Genomic DNA, 17,917 nt, shown 5'->3' on the forward strand with positions numbered 1-17,917 from the left:
GCATCTCATTAGAGATGCAAAGCTGGGCGTTAGAAATCCCCACGCTAAAGCAAGGTTTCACGCGTTAGCGTGACCTTGCTAATATAGCGATAAAATAATCGCTGCTTTTCGGCCGAGAACGGCCGCTAAAGCGGCGATAATGTTTTATCGCCTCGTTGTAAATATGCCCCTAAATGTTTGGAAATACTTTCCCATTGTTTCCTGAGTACAATCCACAAGAAACCCTAGTAGCCTTCACAGTCCACTTCATCTATGTTTATTGTTAAATTAATAAAAAGCATACCGTTTTTAGACTGGTTAAATAAACTGCAATAAAAACAAAACGACATCATACCCAAATGACATATCCTTACAAATAGTTGCCATGAAAGAATAAAAATGCAAATGTTATAAAGTCATCAGGTATAAATAAGGTGCACGCGTGCAAGCGTGACCTGTCAGTCCCTGATACATGAACAAACACGTAATCACTACAAGACCATCTTCAAGATTTACTCTAGAAAAGCAACTTCTGGCCTGCAGGATGAGTTTTGCCGCTACTTATAAAACGGATGGAAGACAACAGCATAGTTGGAAGTTCACACTCGCAAAGCAACAACGAAGGCATTTTTGAATTGTTTTCTCTCCTAAGAAATAGAAAATCAGTCCTAGTAATGTTTTTGTGTTACCGGAGCATGCGCACACAGCAGATGGGAAATATCATCATAGCTAAAACCACAGAGATGACAGTAAGGATGGGCAGAACTTGCAGAGTTTCACTCCACAGAATTCAGCGGACTTACATATAAACTCCATGAGATTCTGTCGAGTTCTGCCACTGGGCGGAAAACATGCAGCTCGCGCTGCTCGTGCTGCAATTCAGTGGCAGTAGCATGAGCGGCGCTGAAAAATGTGCACCAATGGTGCCATTCGGTACGCGGGAGCGCAAGGCCGTTCGAGTTGTTTTCACTGCCGCTTGAGTCGAAAATCTACTTGAGCTGCTGCAAATTTACTTGAATAGCAGCCTTTCTTTCGGCTGACGCTTGTGACCGCCAGTTTTAGAAAATTGTGCTAGGAGACACCAAATTTCGCTTGCACTCGCATTTCTGGAGGTTTGCAGGAAAAAGAATTGCTACTCGGTAATTGCCAGAATTTAAGTGTAACTCCCTGTTACAAGAGTAATGCAGAGTCTGTAAATTCCTCCAATTCCGCTGGCATAATGAAGCATTCTTCCCACCCCTAATAAATAGCCATATTTCAAATCCTTTAATTTCTGTCTAAATAGTTTCAAAGGAAGTTGAAGAAACCACAGATGCATAAACCCGGCCAGATTATTTTTCAAAAGAGCTTTCCTATGATAGGGTTGAATCTCAGAAAATTTCTTCTTTGAAAACATGATCTTATCATTAGAAACCGAATGGACTTCAGCATCCCTAATGTATATAGTATTCAGGGTTGCATAATCAATATCAGTAGTCCAGGCTTGTCTGTTTCTGTGGTCCAATTTATAGTAGCCATAATTAGTAAATTACAAATTTTCGTTAGTACCAGTTTCCCTCGAGACCTTTTTTTACAGAATTAAATTACATAAGAGGCCCACTCTTGAGCCCATAGAAACAGAACCAAGTGAATACATGCATGTCAAAAATAGTTTTAAAAATAATAATACATTAGTTTAAAGCAGCCCACATATTAACTCTACAATTGGGGTAATTGTGGGTGCTGTTGTAAATGATTAATGGCAGAAAGTAAGGCCACTGACCTTAAATTGTAAGTAATTGTCAGGATGTTTATGAAAAACCACTCAATCCAGCCTGCTACCAAGGATACGTATATGAAGAGAGAACCACAATCTGTAGGTGTCCAAGTGACCGGTATAATTTGCTATTTTCTGACTGTGAAACAGAATTTCTTGTTTTGCAGAAATGATCTGTAGATTATTTAAAGCATCCAGAGAGGGTTGTAAACCAATAGGAGTCATGCCTAACAGCAACAAAATGGTATCTTCTGAATTCAGGATAGGTTTGAGCTCCACTAAATACCCATGCCCTTGGTGAATAGGCCGAACCTTATAGGGGCCACTACACATCCTTTAGGCCTCTGTTAGTGGAAATATACTTCAACAGCTTGTTGCCTTGGGCGATCTTAATTTGCACCCAGATGTCACTATACAAAGAAACAATTGCACTTAGGGTTCAAGCCCAAATGCCCAAATTCAAAAGCTCTCCTAAAAGTAAGTGCCAGCTGTCCCCTTCAGACGATGCTGCGAAATGTATAAAACATGTAAACGTGGGTTTTGGTTGTGATTAATAGCCTTTATGACCAAACAAAGCAGTGCTAGAGGGCTGTTCGATGTTTCAAAAACAGAATGAAAATCTGCCTGATTGAGTCAAAGGCAAGTTGTCTCTAGGTTCTTCCGAAGTGACCAGGTCTTACACCTGTACTCTGGCACTTATGCTGACCTTGATGTAATTACTTGACTTAACTGGATCACCATTCTTGATTATCAGGACTGAGCCCAGATCGAATTTAAATTACACCATTATAATTTGCATAGTTTTGTATTATGCCTGCTATACAAAATTCTCAAAAATACGTCATTATGTCACGTAGTAGAATTACATCACTATTCGCAACAAAAGGATAGTGCTGGAGCTTAGGAACAAAGCAAACATGCAGAATATGAGGGGCTGTTGTTTGCAGCAATTGCATTTTCTTCACAATTTATTTGCGTGCAATGCGTCCTTGCATCAAAAATTGACACCGGGCACTCTTCATGCTAGAATACAGCCCTCAATGATAGATTTACATTTCATATTATTCAGTGTAATTTTATGCAATTTTCACAAAATTTCTCGTATTGCACTAGAGCAAATTCTGTAAATTTTGCAGACCTCTATTTAGGACCAGGCTCGAACCATGCAATGAATTTTAGAAGAGCGACATGCACAAGTAAACAATGATGATAATATCTGGTCTCCATAATCTGGATCATGTTTGAAAACTGATGCCAGTATACCATTTTGTCCAGTGGCTGTGGACTGCTCTATAGAGTATTGAGGACAAGAAACAAATCAAAATTTGGATCAGTGGGAACCTTCTCTAAAATTGGGGAACTAAGTATTTGATCACTCATATATAATCTGCAATGATGCACTTTTCATTTCTAAACCTAAACCACATTGGAACCACTTGGGAACCAGTGAGCTAATTAATCTCCTAAATTGTTTGGAATTCCTCACTTTTTTTTATCTCAAATACTTTCAACCATGACTCTTCGTGTAAGGTTTATTTTGCCTTATAGAGGGAAAATGTAGGGTTTTTTTAGATCTAAAATAATAGCTTGTAAAGCGGGGTCTGCAGAGTTTAAGGTTTCCAGATGGCACACATAGCGATTGAGTTCTATTTTTTTACTCCACAAGAATGGCGAGAACCCTCTTCACACATTTGACCTGTACATATATTGGGAAAGATTTCTCCCCCTTCAGATTGTCACTCTCAACCTTTGTCACTCTCAACCTTTGGAACAATAGAATATTCAAATACTAGATGGAATCTTTGAACATTTATAAAACTCCTAAAAGTATAATATATTGTACAAAATAGTACTACAATTTCCAGAAAACTGAGTATACCTGATAGGAATGTCTGATTTAAAGCTTCCATTGAGAGCACGCAGGTTTAAATACTGAAGTTCGATTAGAGGCTGCTCTCCATGAGAATCAGTCAGCCTTTAATAAATGCCAAACTTCTATTAGAATCATACAGTGTCTTTAAAATAGTTAGTTAGTTTGTTATTAAAATCACATGGCACCATTAGCACTTTAGTCATGAATACATAACTTAACTCCATTATTAGTAGCTAACTGTATACCGTTCTTTACATACAATGATAAACCTCAGTTACTGCTGTGGATTCTCTGTCCATGCATGAACGTGTTGATATCTTTCATTATAAGTCGTTTCTGCAGCCACGTATCTGGGATCCAAAGATTGTGCAAAAACGCAAGAGAATCTTTATCATTCAAGGATCTGCAAAGTCCAGCAATTTCCCCCTATAGTATTGATGATAACGGCACGCTAAGGCCTGATTTTAGTCCATTCATTTTACTCTTTCTGGTACTGTCATCTCACTGCTGCCTTATTTTCCATATTTAGTTGGTCCCTCAAGTTTCATTAGTGTTATTGGGTCCTCCAAGTTCTCTTAGTATCTTCCCTTTAGGTCCTTAATAATGTTTCCCAAAAGTATTATCCATTCAAAATGTGTACCCTCATATTGGGTTCTGCATATTTTTTCAGCATAGTTATGTATGAACCCTTAGTGCTCTCTTAGTATAAACTTAATGATTCTTCATTTTATTTTATTTTTCTCTTTCCTTATGCTCTGTTAGTATCACCCTGTTGGCTTTTCATTTTTTTGGCATTATCCCATTGGGGTTTTCATGTTCTAATAATATTATCTAATTAGTTTCTCTTGGTCTGTTGTTGTTATGCTATTGAATATGTCATGCTGTATTGTCATTGGTTCAGTTGTTATCCGATTAGTTTCTTCAAGTTCTATTTGTATTATTTTATCAAGCATTTCAGTTGCCCTAACCTACAGAGGTATTCGCATTCTGTTTGTGTTTTTCTGTTGGGTTCCTCATGTTCTCTTCATATTCTCATGTTTGTGATCCTACAGTGTCCATATGAGAGACCTTCTCTCCCTCCGCCATCTGGCAACCACACGGTCTTCGTTGAGGAGCGTTGCAGCCTACTGAAGAGTGATGTATTCTTCCCATGCCACACTGTGGTAAGTTCCTGTCTTTCAAGCCTACACTGATTCCATTACATCTTAGCAGTACATTTTGCTCAAAAGGACTAGATTCCCTGCACCCCTTTTTAGCGCCTGAGTGAATCTTTCTGCAGACACCTAAATCTGGCTTAAGAAATAGACAGAGAAAAAGCTTTGCAGTCGGACCGAAAGATTGTAATAATATATTAACAAACTATTGTTTATATAGCACTTTTGCCGAAGCATGGAAACAAATCATTGTATAAGGAAGTATCATCACCCAACCAAAGTGTGTAATCATGCCATTGAACTCAGATGGGTGGAAGGTTGAGTCGCCCTTGCCAGGATTCAAACCTGTAGCTCACACATACATACTAGCACTATTAACTTGCTGAGCTTTCTTACTAAATGAATTGGAAAAGTACTCACATCTTGCCTTTCCTAAGGTGTCCGTGGACTCGTACTACTCTGCTTGTGTGGAGGAGACGGCTTCCTGCAGAGAAGGGGAGAGCTGCCTCTGCTTCTGTACCGCTGTGGCCGCATATGCGCGTGCTTGCTGCCGCAAAGGCATCTCAATTGATTGGAGAACAGCTGACACGTGTCGTGAGTATATCTGGATTTTTTCTGCAAGAAGGTGTAAAATGTTCTTGAAATGTAGACAGTAAAAGTAAAGTAAAAGTTGCTGGAAGCAAAGAAGCTCCTTTTGATATGCCAGTGTGTTAGGCGCAGCATTCACTCTCGTTACATGCACCCTTTGCTGGTAGCACATTGAATGTTGCCTTCCCTTGAGACATGCCTTGCTTTTCTCCTGCCAGGTCTCAGTACATGACCTATGTGCTGCAGCTCACCCTTGCAGTTAGTGCTTTGCATGTCAGATTCACTTGTCCTTTTTAGGTCGAGCCTAGACAGCTCTTGCGCTGTCTGGAAGATCTGTTGTATGTACTTTGTGGGTTCTGGAGATCACCCCCTAGGAAGTTGTCTGCTTCCACTTTTGCTTAAGGACTATATTTTCTGTTCAACTGCCTCTATTTAACTGTCTTGATAAAAAACGACCAGTAGAGGTCAGTAAAATAGCAGAATAATGCATATAAGGTTCCAAAGGCGAGACCGATTGCATTGCAAATACTTGTTTCTGATAGTTGTCTGTATGAGGCAGCAACGTGCCAAGGAGCTTGCACCATAGCTCAGAACTTGAGCAAGCACATGCAATGCTGTCTTCTCTTGTGCTATGACTTGTCAGACTACTGACAGATATCTGTAGCCGGCAGTGACATGGCATGTGGGCAAGGAGTGACATGGCATGGAGTTTGGTTCTGCATAAAGTTTCAGCATTTAATATATGCATGATGCTATGTCAATGTATACCTGAGTCCTTTCCACACAGTAATATATCATATGAAGCGAAGAAACTAGCTATTTCAATTGATGATTTTCTCTTTTCATTTTAGCCGCGCCATGTGAATACTACAATAGAGGTAAGCACTACGTCCTGCTTGCGGGAATGCAGTTACATCTGATTGATGTAGATCTTTTCAGTTTTGCAGCATAATTGTTCCAATAAAAATGGTCAGTAGAAAAGCAGGTAGGTGGATATCAGTCCAAGACAAATGCCAGGCTCTCCCTGTGGTAAGGATCCCAACTATAGCCTTTTTATGGAAACTGTAAATGTAGTCTGTGTTCTTTGCTGCCTGCCACTGCTTGGATGGTGGAATCAGTGTACAGCACCACACCAAGAAGTAAAAGACTGCACAAAAAGGAGCATCCTCCTGAGCCATGGCAATGGACAGACTGGACGAAGAGGATCATCTCACTGAGTCCTTGAGATGATCTCTTAGAATGTAATAGTCCTGAAGATGCTAGTACGATCCAATTTGGTGATAAATATTTGCACATCCATAGAACAAACCCATGATGATAGGAAATCCATATTCGAGTTCACTGGTGTTGTTTTGTAACGTCTGCAGGTTTTTTTACATGTCCATATTCATGCATGGGTCTCTTTTTACCCAACAGAGGCTGGAGAAGGGCCCTATCACCTGACAAACATGAATCAGCTCAGGATAGTGGCAGATTTTGAATCCGGGCAGGTGATCCTGTCTCCTGATGATGACAAGGAGGACCTGAAGGCAAGTTTCATGGTCACCCCCGGTCTCTACAAAGACATAAACAGTGAGTATTTCAGATTTGTGTCTAGTTTTAAATCGATAACCCAATATATATATATATATATATATATATATATATAGATAGATAGATAGATAGATAGATAGATAGATAGATAGATAGATAGATAGATAGATAGATAGATAGATAGATAGATAGATAGATAGATAGATAGATAGATAGATAGATAGATATATTCTCAGAGTACGTAGATGTGGTGTTAGTAATAAAAGATTAGTCAAATACCAGCCATGATGATGTTTTTTAATCAATAATATAATTCTCCAGTGTCTTGTGTCTTTCACTGGCTGGGTGAGGCTAAGAAAGGGGCAGGTGTCGGTATGGCACTGAGGGGTGGGTGAGTGCTGGATGGGTTTTGTGATGTGGGCCACTGAAAAATGTAAAGATTACTCTAGGAAAGAGGATGCAGCTGTGACGATGCATCGAATGAGACATACTTGGGATTCATTGTTGAGATGACAACAGCCAGCCACATCATGGTCCTGGAGAACCTGATATCTTTTAGCTGTAATTACAGCGATGGACGGAACAGGTAAGCGGCGGGGCGGGGTGGGAGAGGGGGGAAGTTGACAGATGACGGAATAGGTATAATTAAATAAATAAATATTATCTATTCCGTCGTCTTTCGACTTCCCCCCCGCTGCTCTCCGCGCCGCCCCACCACATCACCAAGCTTACCTGAGCCAGCCGCCGCTGTGTAATTTAAAACAGTAAGTTCCAGAGTATATTTGGCTTCCAGAACTCTGCCTGCTGAGTTTGTTTGTTCATTGAGAATAATGAATTTCAGCTTCTCCTTTCAGAGCGTGAGCAAAGCACACAGTGATTAACCATTGACAATATCATATATGTTTTTTTATCTTATTTACTCCCTTTCTTAAGATTATCATCCCTTTTCTGCCCTGATTCACATGGCATAAAGTAAAATGTCATGTTTGTAAAATGCATTTTTCAATAGGAAGCAAAAGCAATGGCCCACATGATACGAGGTGGGTTTCAGTGCAGCACCTCTGTTTTCTCCCTTTTCCACTGCAGGCATAAGACCTCCCATCTCCCTGGAATCTGCACTTTACCCTAACTACTTCATTGTCCAGGATGAGGACGGCAGAGTTAATCTTGAGAAATGGCAGTCCAGTGTTGCTTTCCGCAAGAGGGCCACGTTCATACGGAGAAAGAGCCGTTGGTCAAGGGGTTACGATGCCCTGGAATCATTCACCCAACGCGGTTACTACCTGACCGCTGGCAATGACAACTCCCTGTCTGTCACCAAGTACATTAAGAGGTCTACACAGGACGCCAGCTTTAAACTTACAAGTGAGTGTGACTTGCTTCCCTACTCCTCTTCCATTCTTGACTCCAGGAACTCCCCTTTACCACTATGCAGCATGCCACTGACTGAAACAACCTGCCACCACTGTAACATACTACTCTAATTTCAAACATAAACATCTCCCTGTATACTCAGTGTTCAGCACTTTCTCTCTCCCAATCAGCACTCTAATTTCCTCAATATTCTTTGACGATTGCAGTTTTCCATCTGATTAATTATCTCCCACTTTCCAATGTTCCAAATGTTTTCATAACCTTTCATTGTCACACATTCTACTCTCCCCAGTAATAACTAATTATGACAGTGCACTCACTCTCTAAAATGCTCCCTCATCGACCTTAAGCTCTACATTCCGTAGTGGCTTACCGCCATGCAGTGTTATATTCACTTCAATAGCCTCCCATGACCCATTTATTTCTATTCAGTAAACTACTACAAATCATATTGTTTTTTTATACCTCCTGTCACCCGAAGCTCTAATCTCCACCATGCTCCCTACAGCCATAATTTGCCATCCTCCCAAACAACTTCATATGACTCTAATGTTCTGCTGTTTCTAATACTTGCTAACAAATGAGGCAGATGATTTATTTCCTTATTAACATTCCATCTTTCCAATTTTCCACTCTTCTCATTAATCCTCCATCACCTCCTTGTTCTGCTTTTCCTATAGACCTCTCCTAAACCTAACATTCTACTCTCCTCAACACTCTCCATTCACCTCAGTGTTCTGCTCTTCATAATGACCTCGCCGAAGCCTAACATTCTACTCTCCTCAATACACTACCGTCACAATCAATGTTCTGCTCTTCCTAATGACCACGTCGAAGCCTAACATTCTACTCTCCTCAATACACTACCATCACGTCAGTGTTCTGCTCTTTCTAACAACCTCACCGAAGCCTAGCATTCTACTCCCCTCAATATTCTACCTTCACCTCAATTACCTGCTCTTCGTAATGTCCTCGCCTAAGCTTAACATTCTACTCTTCTCAATACTCTACGCTTAACATTCTACTCTCCTTAATATTCTACCGTCACAATCAATGTTCTGCTCTTCATAATGACCACGTCGAAGCCTAACATTCTACTCTCCTCAATACACTACCATCACGTGAGTGTTCTGCACTTTCTAACAACCTCACCGAAGCCTAGCATTCTACTCCCCTCAATATTCTACCTTCACCTCAATTACCAGCTCTTCGTAATGTCCTCGCCTAAGCTTAACATTCTACTCTTCTCAATACTCTACGCTTAACATTCTACTCTCCTCAATATTCTACCGTCACCTCAATGTTCTGCTCTTCATAATGACCACGTCCAAGCCTAACATTCTACTCTCCTCAATACACTACCATCACAGCAATGTTGTCTTCCTAATGACCACGCTAAACCCTAGTATTCTACTCTCATCAATACCCTGCCATCACAGCAATGTTCTGCTCTTTCTAACGACCTCACCGAAGCCAAATATACTACTTTCCTCTATATTTTACCATCACCTCAGTGTTCTGCTCTTCCTTAATGACCTCGCCTAAGCCTAACATTCTACTCTTCTCAATACCCTACCAACACCTTAGTGTTCTCATTCCCCTAAAAACCTCCCATTGCCATATACTCTGATCTCCCTAAAATAAACTTCTGATCATCCGAATATTCCTCCCTCCCCAGATTTCCTTGCATCACATGTATCATACTGATACCTCACACTCTCCCAAAACCAATCCTCCACAGTGTTTTTCTCTTCCCAGTCATCCTTTCCCCTATATGCAACTTCTGCTGCCCTCTTCACTTCAGACTTCCTTCGTCAATGTTCTGCTTTCCGAGTCTGCTTCACGAGCTCTACCACCTCTTTGTAGGGCTCCCTCTTGCCAGTACAAACCTTATTGACTTCTGTCCTAGATCGTCATCATTTTGCTTTTTCTTGGTCCAGAACTTTTTACTCTTGCACATCGCCCATCTCCAGTGACTCACATCACCCTTGTTACTTTTCTTTCTAAAACTATTTGATCCTGTGTAATACTTCTAATAATCAAAATATGCCATCATCAAACAGGCTCTGAGCTGGTGTGAGCCTCAAGTTTACTTAAATTATGTATATTGAGTGGTAGCTTGTGCGCTTGAACTATGTCTTTGCATCACCAAATGTCCCCTGTGTGTTTTCCTTGAATGCACAGGAACATGAGTAACTTACAATGTTTTTTCGCTTCCAGTGGAAAGTTTTGGATTGCCATTCTTCTCTATGTGTCTCTGGAGGTACAAGTCCTGTGAGCCCCCATGCATTAAAACATGCCAAGATCCCTACGGTACCAAGTGCTCACTAAGTCTCAAGTAAGTGAAATGCAAATCATAACCATAGTCATTTACATTCAGGCGTAAAACGTATCTCTTGCCCTGTACTATCACTGCCGACTGTACGCCTAAGATCCTGTACACTTTCACAACACAGTCATACTCTGGTCCTATTAGGAAATACTCTCCCATATCAGCCATCATTTCTCTTCTCCTTCCATCCAATGGTGATGTAGAGTTCATGAACAACTGAATGGAATGGAAAGAGGAAGTAAGATGGAGTAGAGAGATGCCAGAAGAAAGGGCCTACAGGAGGAAGGAGATTATAGGCAGCAGGCGAAAAGAGGTTATAGTAGAGTGATGCTTCAGGAAGGAGGGCAGAAAAGGCATGATGCAGTGGGTTTCATGCCTCCTTTAGTATAAAACGTGCCACACTTGGGTACTGTCCAATACATGAGATTACTATTAATTTAAAACAGAAAAGACGCACACATGAATCGATTTATAATCATATTAGAAGTAGAATGTTGTGCTTGAGGGAAACACCTCTTCCCCCGCAGGAATGTGCAGGGTCCATTACCCCCAATGGCACGTAATGAGAAAGTTGACTAGAGCTATGATGCTATGTGACTTTTATGGTGGGTCACTGGTAGAAACCATTAGTATTTACTGTTTTAAGATATTGTCAGGAAGCTGTTTAATCCACCAAGAAAAGGGCAATGAAGATTTCGAAATTCTTATTGTCCCCCTTGGATATGAGTCATCAGTTGCTGTGTATCATAGTCTGCTCCTGCCACATCCACCCTCTTTAGTACTCCTTCTAGTCCACCCACCCTCTTTATTCTCACTTCTAGTCCAACCACCCTCTTCATTTCTCCTTCCAGAACAGCCACCCTCTTTGTCCCCTCCATGTAAACTTTTTGGTTCTCACCTGTGAGGAACTCTGGACTCCTATGGAGCAGTCACGGAAAGTTCCGCAATCACCTTCTAATGTTAGGAGGGAGGAAGGAGCATGGGGAGTGATGATACAAGACCTGGTTTGGTACTAATAATGGAAAACGGACTTTCAGAAAGGGAACTTTAGGGAAAGAACCAGAAGAGTTAAACACTATTGGTGGTATTATGAGTTGATATCCATTTTTTAATATGCAAAATTGATCTTTGTTCAAGGGGTTGTTTCCATAGCTATGTGTACTTGTGGTGGTTTTGTTATCTTGAAAACCTAACTTTAAAAACCAGAAAGTAGAACGGGGATTGCAATAGAACTTTAAAAACCAGAAAGTAGAACGGGGATTGCAATAGAACTTTAAAAACCAGAAAGTAGAACGGGGATTGCAATAGAACTTTAAAAACCTGAAAGTAGAACGGGGATTGCAATAGAACTGTAAAAACCTGAAAGTAGAACGGGGATTACAATAGAACTGTAAAAACCAGAAAGTAGAACGGGGATTGCAATAGAACTTTAAAAACCAGAAAGTAGAACGGGGATTGCAATAGAACTTTAAAAACCTGAAAGTAGAACGGGGATTGCAATAGAACTGTAAAAACCAGAAAGTAGAACGGGGATTACAATAGAACTGTAAAAACCAAAAAGTAGAACGGGGATTGCAATAGAACTTTAAAAACCCGAAAGTAGAACGGGGATTGCAATAGAACTGTAAAAACCTGAAAGTAGAACGGGGATTGCAATAGACAGAAAAGGAGAAGCGTATCAATGACTTTCATATCCAGAAGAGTGCAGAGTTCATGATAAATAGGATCTGAAGACATAGTCTTCTCTTCTCTAACTTCATCTAATGGAGTGAGACTACCCAGAGATACACATCCTTGACAAAGACCCAGACACTTCTGGTGATGCACATCCTCCCGGCTTCCCACACACTCCCCGGTTCGGGCACTTTGACCACACATAGTTCTGTCGGTGCATTTGTGTCGTGATCAGCTATAACCACTGCAGTTCCGGCACTGGGCCCTAAACACAGCATTGTTGAGGCGCCTTACCTTGAATCAGTAGTACTCTAGACCCCAAACAGACTTACAAAGAGTTGCTCCAGTGCTCATTACTATTGATGTCCCTTGAATGTAGCCAGTACAGCTCAACTAGTCCAGGTGGGGAGTCATCCTCCACTGCAATACTGTTCTCTCTTACCCCATCACCCCGACACCTCCATCAGCCAGGGCTTCAATGTTCACCATTTTACTTTGTTTCCGCTTAGTGTGGAGGGCTGTTTCCCGCACTGCGCAGAAGGCTTGGTGTTTGACGAGAAGACCCACCGGTGTGTCGAGTATAAAAACTGTGAGTATTTCGTGATCCACCTTCAGGGTCCGCCGATAGATGGGGGGTGAGTTGGTACTTACTAACTGTACTACATATAGAAATACATTAGGCTATTAGAAGGGCAGAGGGCTGCAAAGGGTTGAATGTACACTTATGATCCAAAGTTCTTGCACCTTTTTAAGCAATATAACAAAGGACGGCGAACCCTAATCTTTAGAGTTTCTCCTGAGTTTTTACTGAAATACGTTTCGTAGTGCACTATTTGGTAATTCTTCCCTGAATACCACCAGAAGCAAAGCTACAGGCAATCAACAGCAGAAAATGCAGAAAAATCAGCAGTAACTGCCTTAGAATGATTGTTTTGCTTGTGTACGGCCGGATAGGTAAATGCACAGTATTGTAATTATAGCAGCTGGGCATTACCAGTGTATTTGCCACCCATTCCAAAATGAGGGATGTACGATACAGTACATTTCAGAGGACACCTTGTTTGAATGAAGGTAGATGGTAGTGAAGACAGTGTGTGGGGACATACTGAGCCCGGTGGACTCTTTGCCTAGAGTTGTTTTCCAAACCTTGTTACTTATGCCCAAATGGCGGCGATTCCAGTGTGCTCCTCACAGTAACATGAATGAATGGGAGATTTATAGAGTGCGCAGCTGCTTAAGGAGTGTCCTGGGGCTAACGGGAGGAGCCCCATGGTACACGCCCAAAAAACACTAGCTTTACTGCCCCACAGAGAAAATCCAGATGTTGCATTTTCTGCGGAATTGTGGGGCTCATTTATGAGCCCCTGCGTCACTTTTGCGCCACCGGTGCGTCACTTTTTGTGACGCTCCAGTGGCGTAAAACATGCGCCATGATACACCATATTTACAAAGTGACGCATCTACCTAGATGCGTCACTTTGTAAACCCCTGCGCTACATTATACCTGCGTCAGGTATAATGTATGCAGGGTGGGCGTTCCCACGTAAGTAGGCATCGTAGAAGTGACGCAGTGAAATCTACGAGATTTCACTGCGCCACTTCTAGGGTGCAAATGCGTCAATATCTTGCGCCTGCCTCACAGCAGGCGTAAGACTGACGCAGGCCCTTTCACATGGGGCTTGCCCCATGTGAAAGGACACATTGCTGGAGTTGCGTCACTTTTGTGACACACTCCAGCAATGCGTCACTTTTGCGCCTACAGATACGTCAGAAATACTGACGTATCTGTGACTCCTTGTGACATGATGCGTCATACTGTAAATATGACGCATCATTGGAGTCGCAGGGAGGGCGCAGTGAAAAGTGACGCATCACTGTTTTCACGCAGTGATGCGTCACTTTTCATAAATGAGGCCCATAGTCTCTAAGGGGATCACGCGCAAGTTGTGTGGGAGCTCGTTCCATGCTTTAGCAGCCCACGCAGAGAAAGTTTTACCACCCGTTCGGACAGGCTTAACACGAGGAATCGACAGAAGCGAGGCAGAGCGCAGCGTTCTGGAGGGAAGATACCGGACAAGTTTCTTAGCCAGATAGCCAGGGAAGAGCAGATAAACTACCCTGTGAACCAGAACCAGGGCTTTGAAGAGGATCCGTTTCCTGACAGGCAGCCAATGGAGGGGTTTAAGGGCTGACAAGATCAAAGAACGCCTAGTTAGACGCAAGAAAAACCCAGCCACCGCATTTCGGACCGCCTGCATGCGATTCTCCAGAGTCTCTGCAACTCCTAAATAGAGGGTGTTAGTGTAGTCAAGGCACGAGGTGAACATCACTGCCCCATTTGTTGGACAATGCGGATGCCTTCGGAACGCACTAAACACTAGTGTTTGCGATGTGAGCCCATCTAGCATGGCTACCTCGTTGAATATTTGAGCGGAAAAAAGTGAATCCTTAAAAGGTGAAGGTGACAAGTTTATTCAACTTTTAAATAAACCATGTAAACAAAACCTTTAAACGTGAAAGGATTATTAACAAACTTTACAGCTACATGTGGTAAGGCAGCAGGTCTCTGCTGGCGGGCCAGAAGGGCGCCTCTTCTACTGCTCTTCGCCAGCACTTCCGCAGTCACAGTCAGTCAGAGCATTATTTCATGGCTGGCATAGTGAATTGCTGTTCATGGCACAGAAGCTGGAATGAAAGAATGGATGTCACACATGGGGTTCTTCTCATCCCTGAAAGACGCCATACTCGTGGAGATCGAGGTGCCCCAAGTCTTAAGTGTCAACCAGCCCAAGATGTTCACTTTTCCAGTTTTTATTGCCTCAAGTTCCCAATCCAAGAAGGTTTTGTTTTTTCTTGTGATGTCATTTCCTGCCCAAACCATACATGAGGAGGCATTGGCTTGAGATTAATGCATCGCAATGCATTTGTTCCCCTATTTTTCAGCACATTCATTGCCCACTTAGCCTTTTTCCCTAATTTCTTTCTTCACTTTTCTACAGCTGGATTCCCTCTGGATTCCATCTTCATTCTGAAAGCCCCTCTCTGGGCTCTTTCTTAACCCTGATTCAGAGTCATTGTATCATCCATCAACTTTCAATATCACAGGTTACTTTCTGCCCCTTGAAGCGGTTCCCTCCTAACATGGACACCTTTCACATGCATAGAAATGCAGTGTGGCATCGCGCCTACTGGGAGGAGTTGCTCTTTCCTCTTGCAGTCAATCAGGAAACTTGGGAATCCTTTGCAGCATTCCGTTTTTGACAGTGTGCTGAATTGCACAGGTTTGCACACAGAAAGTTCCTGGACAGACATGTCCTTTACCCATGTGCCCATTCTTGGGCAGAAAGGTCCCGTACTTAGGTGACCATTCCTTGGAAGAGAGGTCCTCTACCCATGTGACTACATGAATGTCTTTCACCTGGACACATTTCCATATCCTACGCATTCATTTAGCAAACCAATGAACTCTAGGAGAAATGCAAAGAACTTAGCAGATGTAGAAGATTCAAGCAGAAAATGGTCTCTGAACAGAAAGCTCTGTGCTGAAATATGGGTGCCTCAGTGGCATTTTGTTCTGTGATCACCAAGATCTAGGTAGAAATAACTAGCAGCTCAAAGACAGTAACCTGTTGTCTAGATTACACCATTTTTGACAGCACCAGAGATTTGATAAGATGCAGAATGGAACAACCAAAACAGTAACATAGTGGGAATGAAAACTACAACACAGAGCCCAGGTAACACAGAGAGATGAGCCTGTCAGAAGTCAGTTCCTCGCAAGTAGAAGAATGTTGGTGTTATGAGCCAGGAACTAATTGACCTACTGGAAGACTTACTCTGAGCTGCTGGGAATAAGGGCCTTTTTTAGAGTTTGGCAGACGGGTTACTCCAACACAAACGTGACAGATATCTCGTCCACAATATTACATGTTCCATTGGATATAATGCCCTAGTAGTATGGCAGTCTGGTTATCTGCCACCATTCTGGTGGAGTAACCCATCTGCCAAACTCTATATCAGGCCCTAAATGTCCTAAGCACAATAGAGATATTGTAAACATCGAGCTTCTGCTACACTCTGATCTGCATACAGAGTAGCTCGGACGTGCCACATTACATCATCCATTGCAATGGACTTGGATAGATTTTGCTGTTGTGATGAGTTCAAAGTTATGTATCTTATGTTTATAGATTTATGATTCGTTTTGATAACTTTATTTCGGTCAGAGACCATAAACGCACAGATAAAATATATACATACAAGATAAAATACATAAATGGTTGAAAACCTTAGTTAAAAAATTATTAAACAATAAGTTATCAAATGAGGGATGACAATCATTGCAATTAATCACAATTTAACACAATTAATCAAAGTAGACCTTCTACGCCACATACCATATAGAAAACGAGAGACAGAGAACACAATGGGAGGTGAAGTATCATATCTTAAAATTCTACAGGCTTGAGCGCATTGTTTTAGGCCCAGATTTCTACACAATGGTGCCAACCAGATTTATGATTAATTTATTGGAAATTGCCAAGTTACTCAGTGGTTGTTGGTCTCTATCTCACAATGTTTATTCAGCACTTTATCTCTAGATGTAGTGGGGTATCCTTCTGTGACTGTGTGCCACTTTCTATAACTGCGAGTAATTGAGTCTCAAGTTCTGTGTAAATGAGTCAGTGACAGGACATCCGTCAGTCTTTGAGTGTGTGCATGTGCGTGTATTCTTCAGTTACATTTGTACCTATAGGCGTGTCTAGGGCTGCCAACATTTGTATATGTATCGATACATCTGAAAGTGTAAAATGTGCAAGTGGTAGGGAAGGTTCAAGTTCTCGTTCTATGCATCTTAAGAACAATAAGAGCTGTCTAAGGGAATTGCAGAGAAAAGGATGAACTGTATTACTGTCTTTCTTGAACAGGTATCAACGAGCCCACTCCATTGCCAACATTTACTCCGATGACACCAACCACCACTCCAGATGTAAGTGATAAAGAGATCACACACACCACTCTAATTTAAGAGCTGAAGAGATTCCTGTCCTGTCCTGTCCTTGTGTAAGAGATACAACGATCACATGCACCATTCATAATGCAGGTGATAGACAACTTGCACCATCCACTACTAGTGTAAGTGACTAGGAAACCCCACTTATAAGTGATAAAGAGCTTTCACACCATGCTTAGATGCAAGTGGGTGAGAGGATATAACGGTGTCTGCAGCAGAGGTATCCTCTCTTAGTGTTGTGCAGAGGATTGTTGGAGGGAGCTTGAGAGAGAGGGAGAAAGAGAGAGAGAGAGAGCAGATTCACAGACATTTCTAAGGCCTAATATTAAACTACTACATCTATAAAAGTAAACTATTGAGATGTGTATTATAATTGCTTCACTGACGTTTGAGATACCTCTAATCGAGCCACTTCGTTAACATTTAGTACACAACCTTCTGAAAAAAGTCAGTACACATCACTGAGGATTTCCCATGTTTATATTTTACATTTTCTATCACAGAAGTGTAAAGATGCAACATGCAGTCTGCCAGTCTGTAAAGTGGGTGCTATTCCACGCAAAACACAACCTCGGACGGATCCTTGCTGTGACGAATACATCTGTGGTGAGTTGATGAGTTAGAACAAATAGGAGCTCAG

At 41.7% G+C, this 17,917-nt stretch overlaps 1 protein-coding gene across 1 annotated transcript in view; it reads left to right on the plus strand.

The window, feature by feature from the left end:
* Positions 1 to 17,917, plus strand: part of LOC146809462 (uncharacterized) — a 241,788-nt gene that overhangs the window by 97,642 nt on the left and 126,229 nt on the right. The window contains exons 23-31 of the mRNA XM_085614868.1: positions 4,661 to 4,771; positions 5,200 to 5,356; positions 6,202 to 6,228; positions 6,767 to 6,922; positions 7,970 to 8,248; positions 10,478 to 10,595; positions 12,773 to 12,852; positions 17,192 to 17,253; positions 17,781 to 17,883. Coding sequence (XP_085470994.1) covers positions 4,661 to 4,771; positions 5,200 to 5,356; positions 6,202 to 6,228; positions 6,767 to 6,922; positions 7,970 to 8,248; positions 10,478 to 10,595; positions 12,773 to 12,852; positions 17,192 to 17,253; positions 17,781 to 17,883 — 1,093 coding nt within the window. The remainder of the gene's footprint in view (positions 1 to 4,660; positions 4,772 to 5,199; positions 5,357 to 6,201; positions 6,229 to 6,766; positions 6,923 to 7,969; positions 8,249 to 10,477; positions 10,596 to 12,772; positions 12,853 to 17,191; positions 17,254 to 17,780; positions 17,884 to 17,917) is intronic.

Source organism: Triturus cristatus, chromosome 7 (genome assembly GCF_964204655.1).
Source record: "Triturus cristatus chromosome 7, aTriCri1.1, whole genome shotgun sequence".
NCBI classification, from domain to species: Eukaryota; Metazoa; Chordata; class Amphibia; order Caudata; family Salamandridae; genus Triturus; species Triturus cristatus.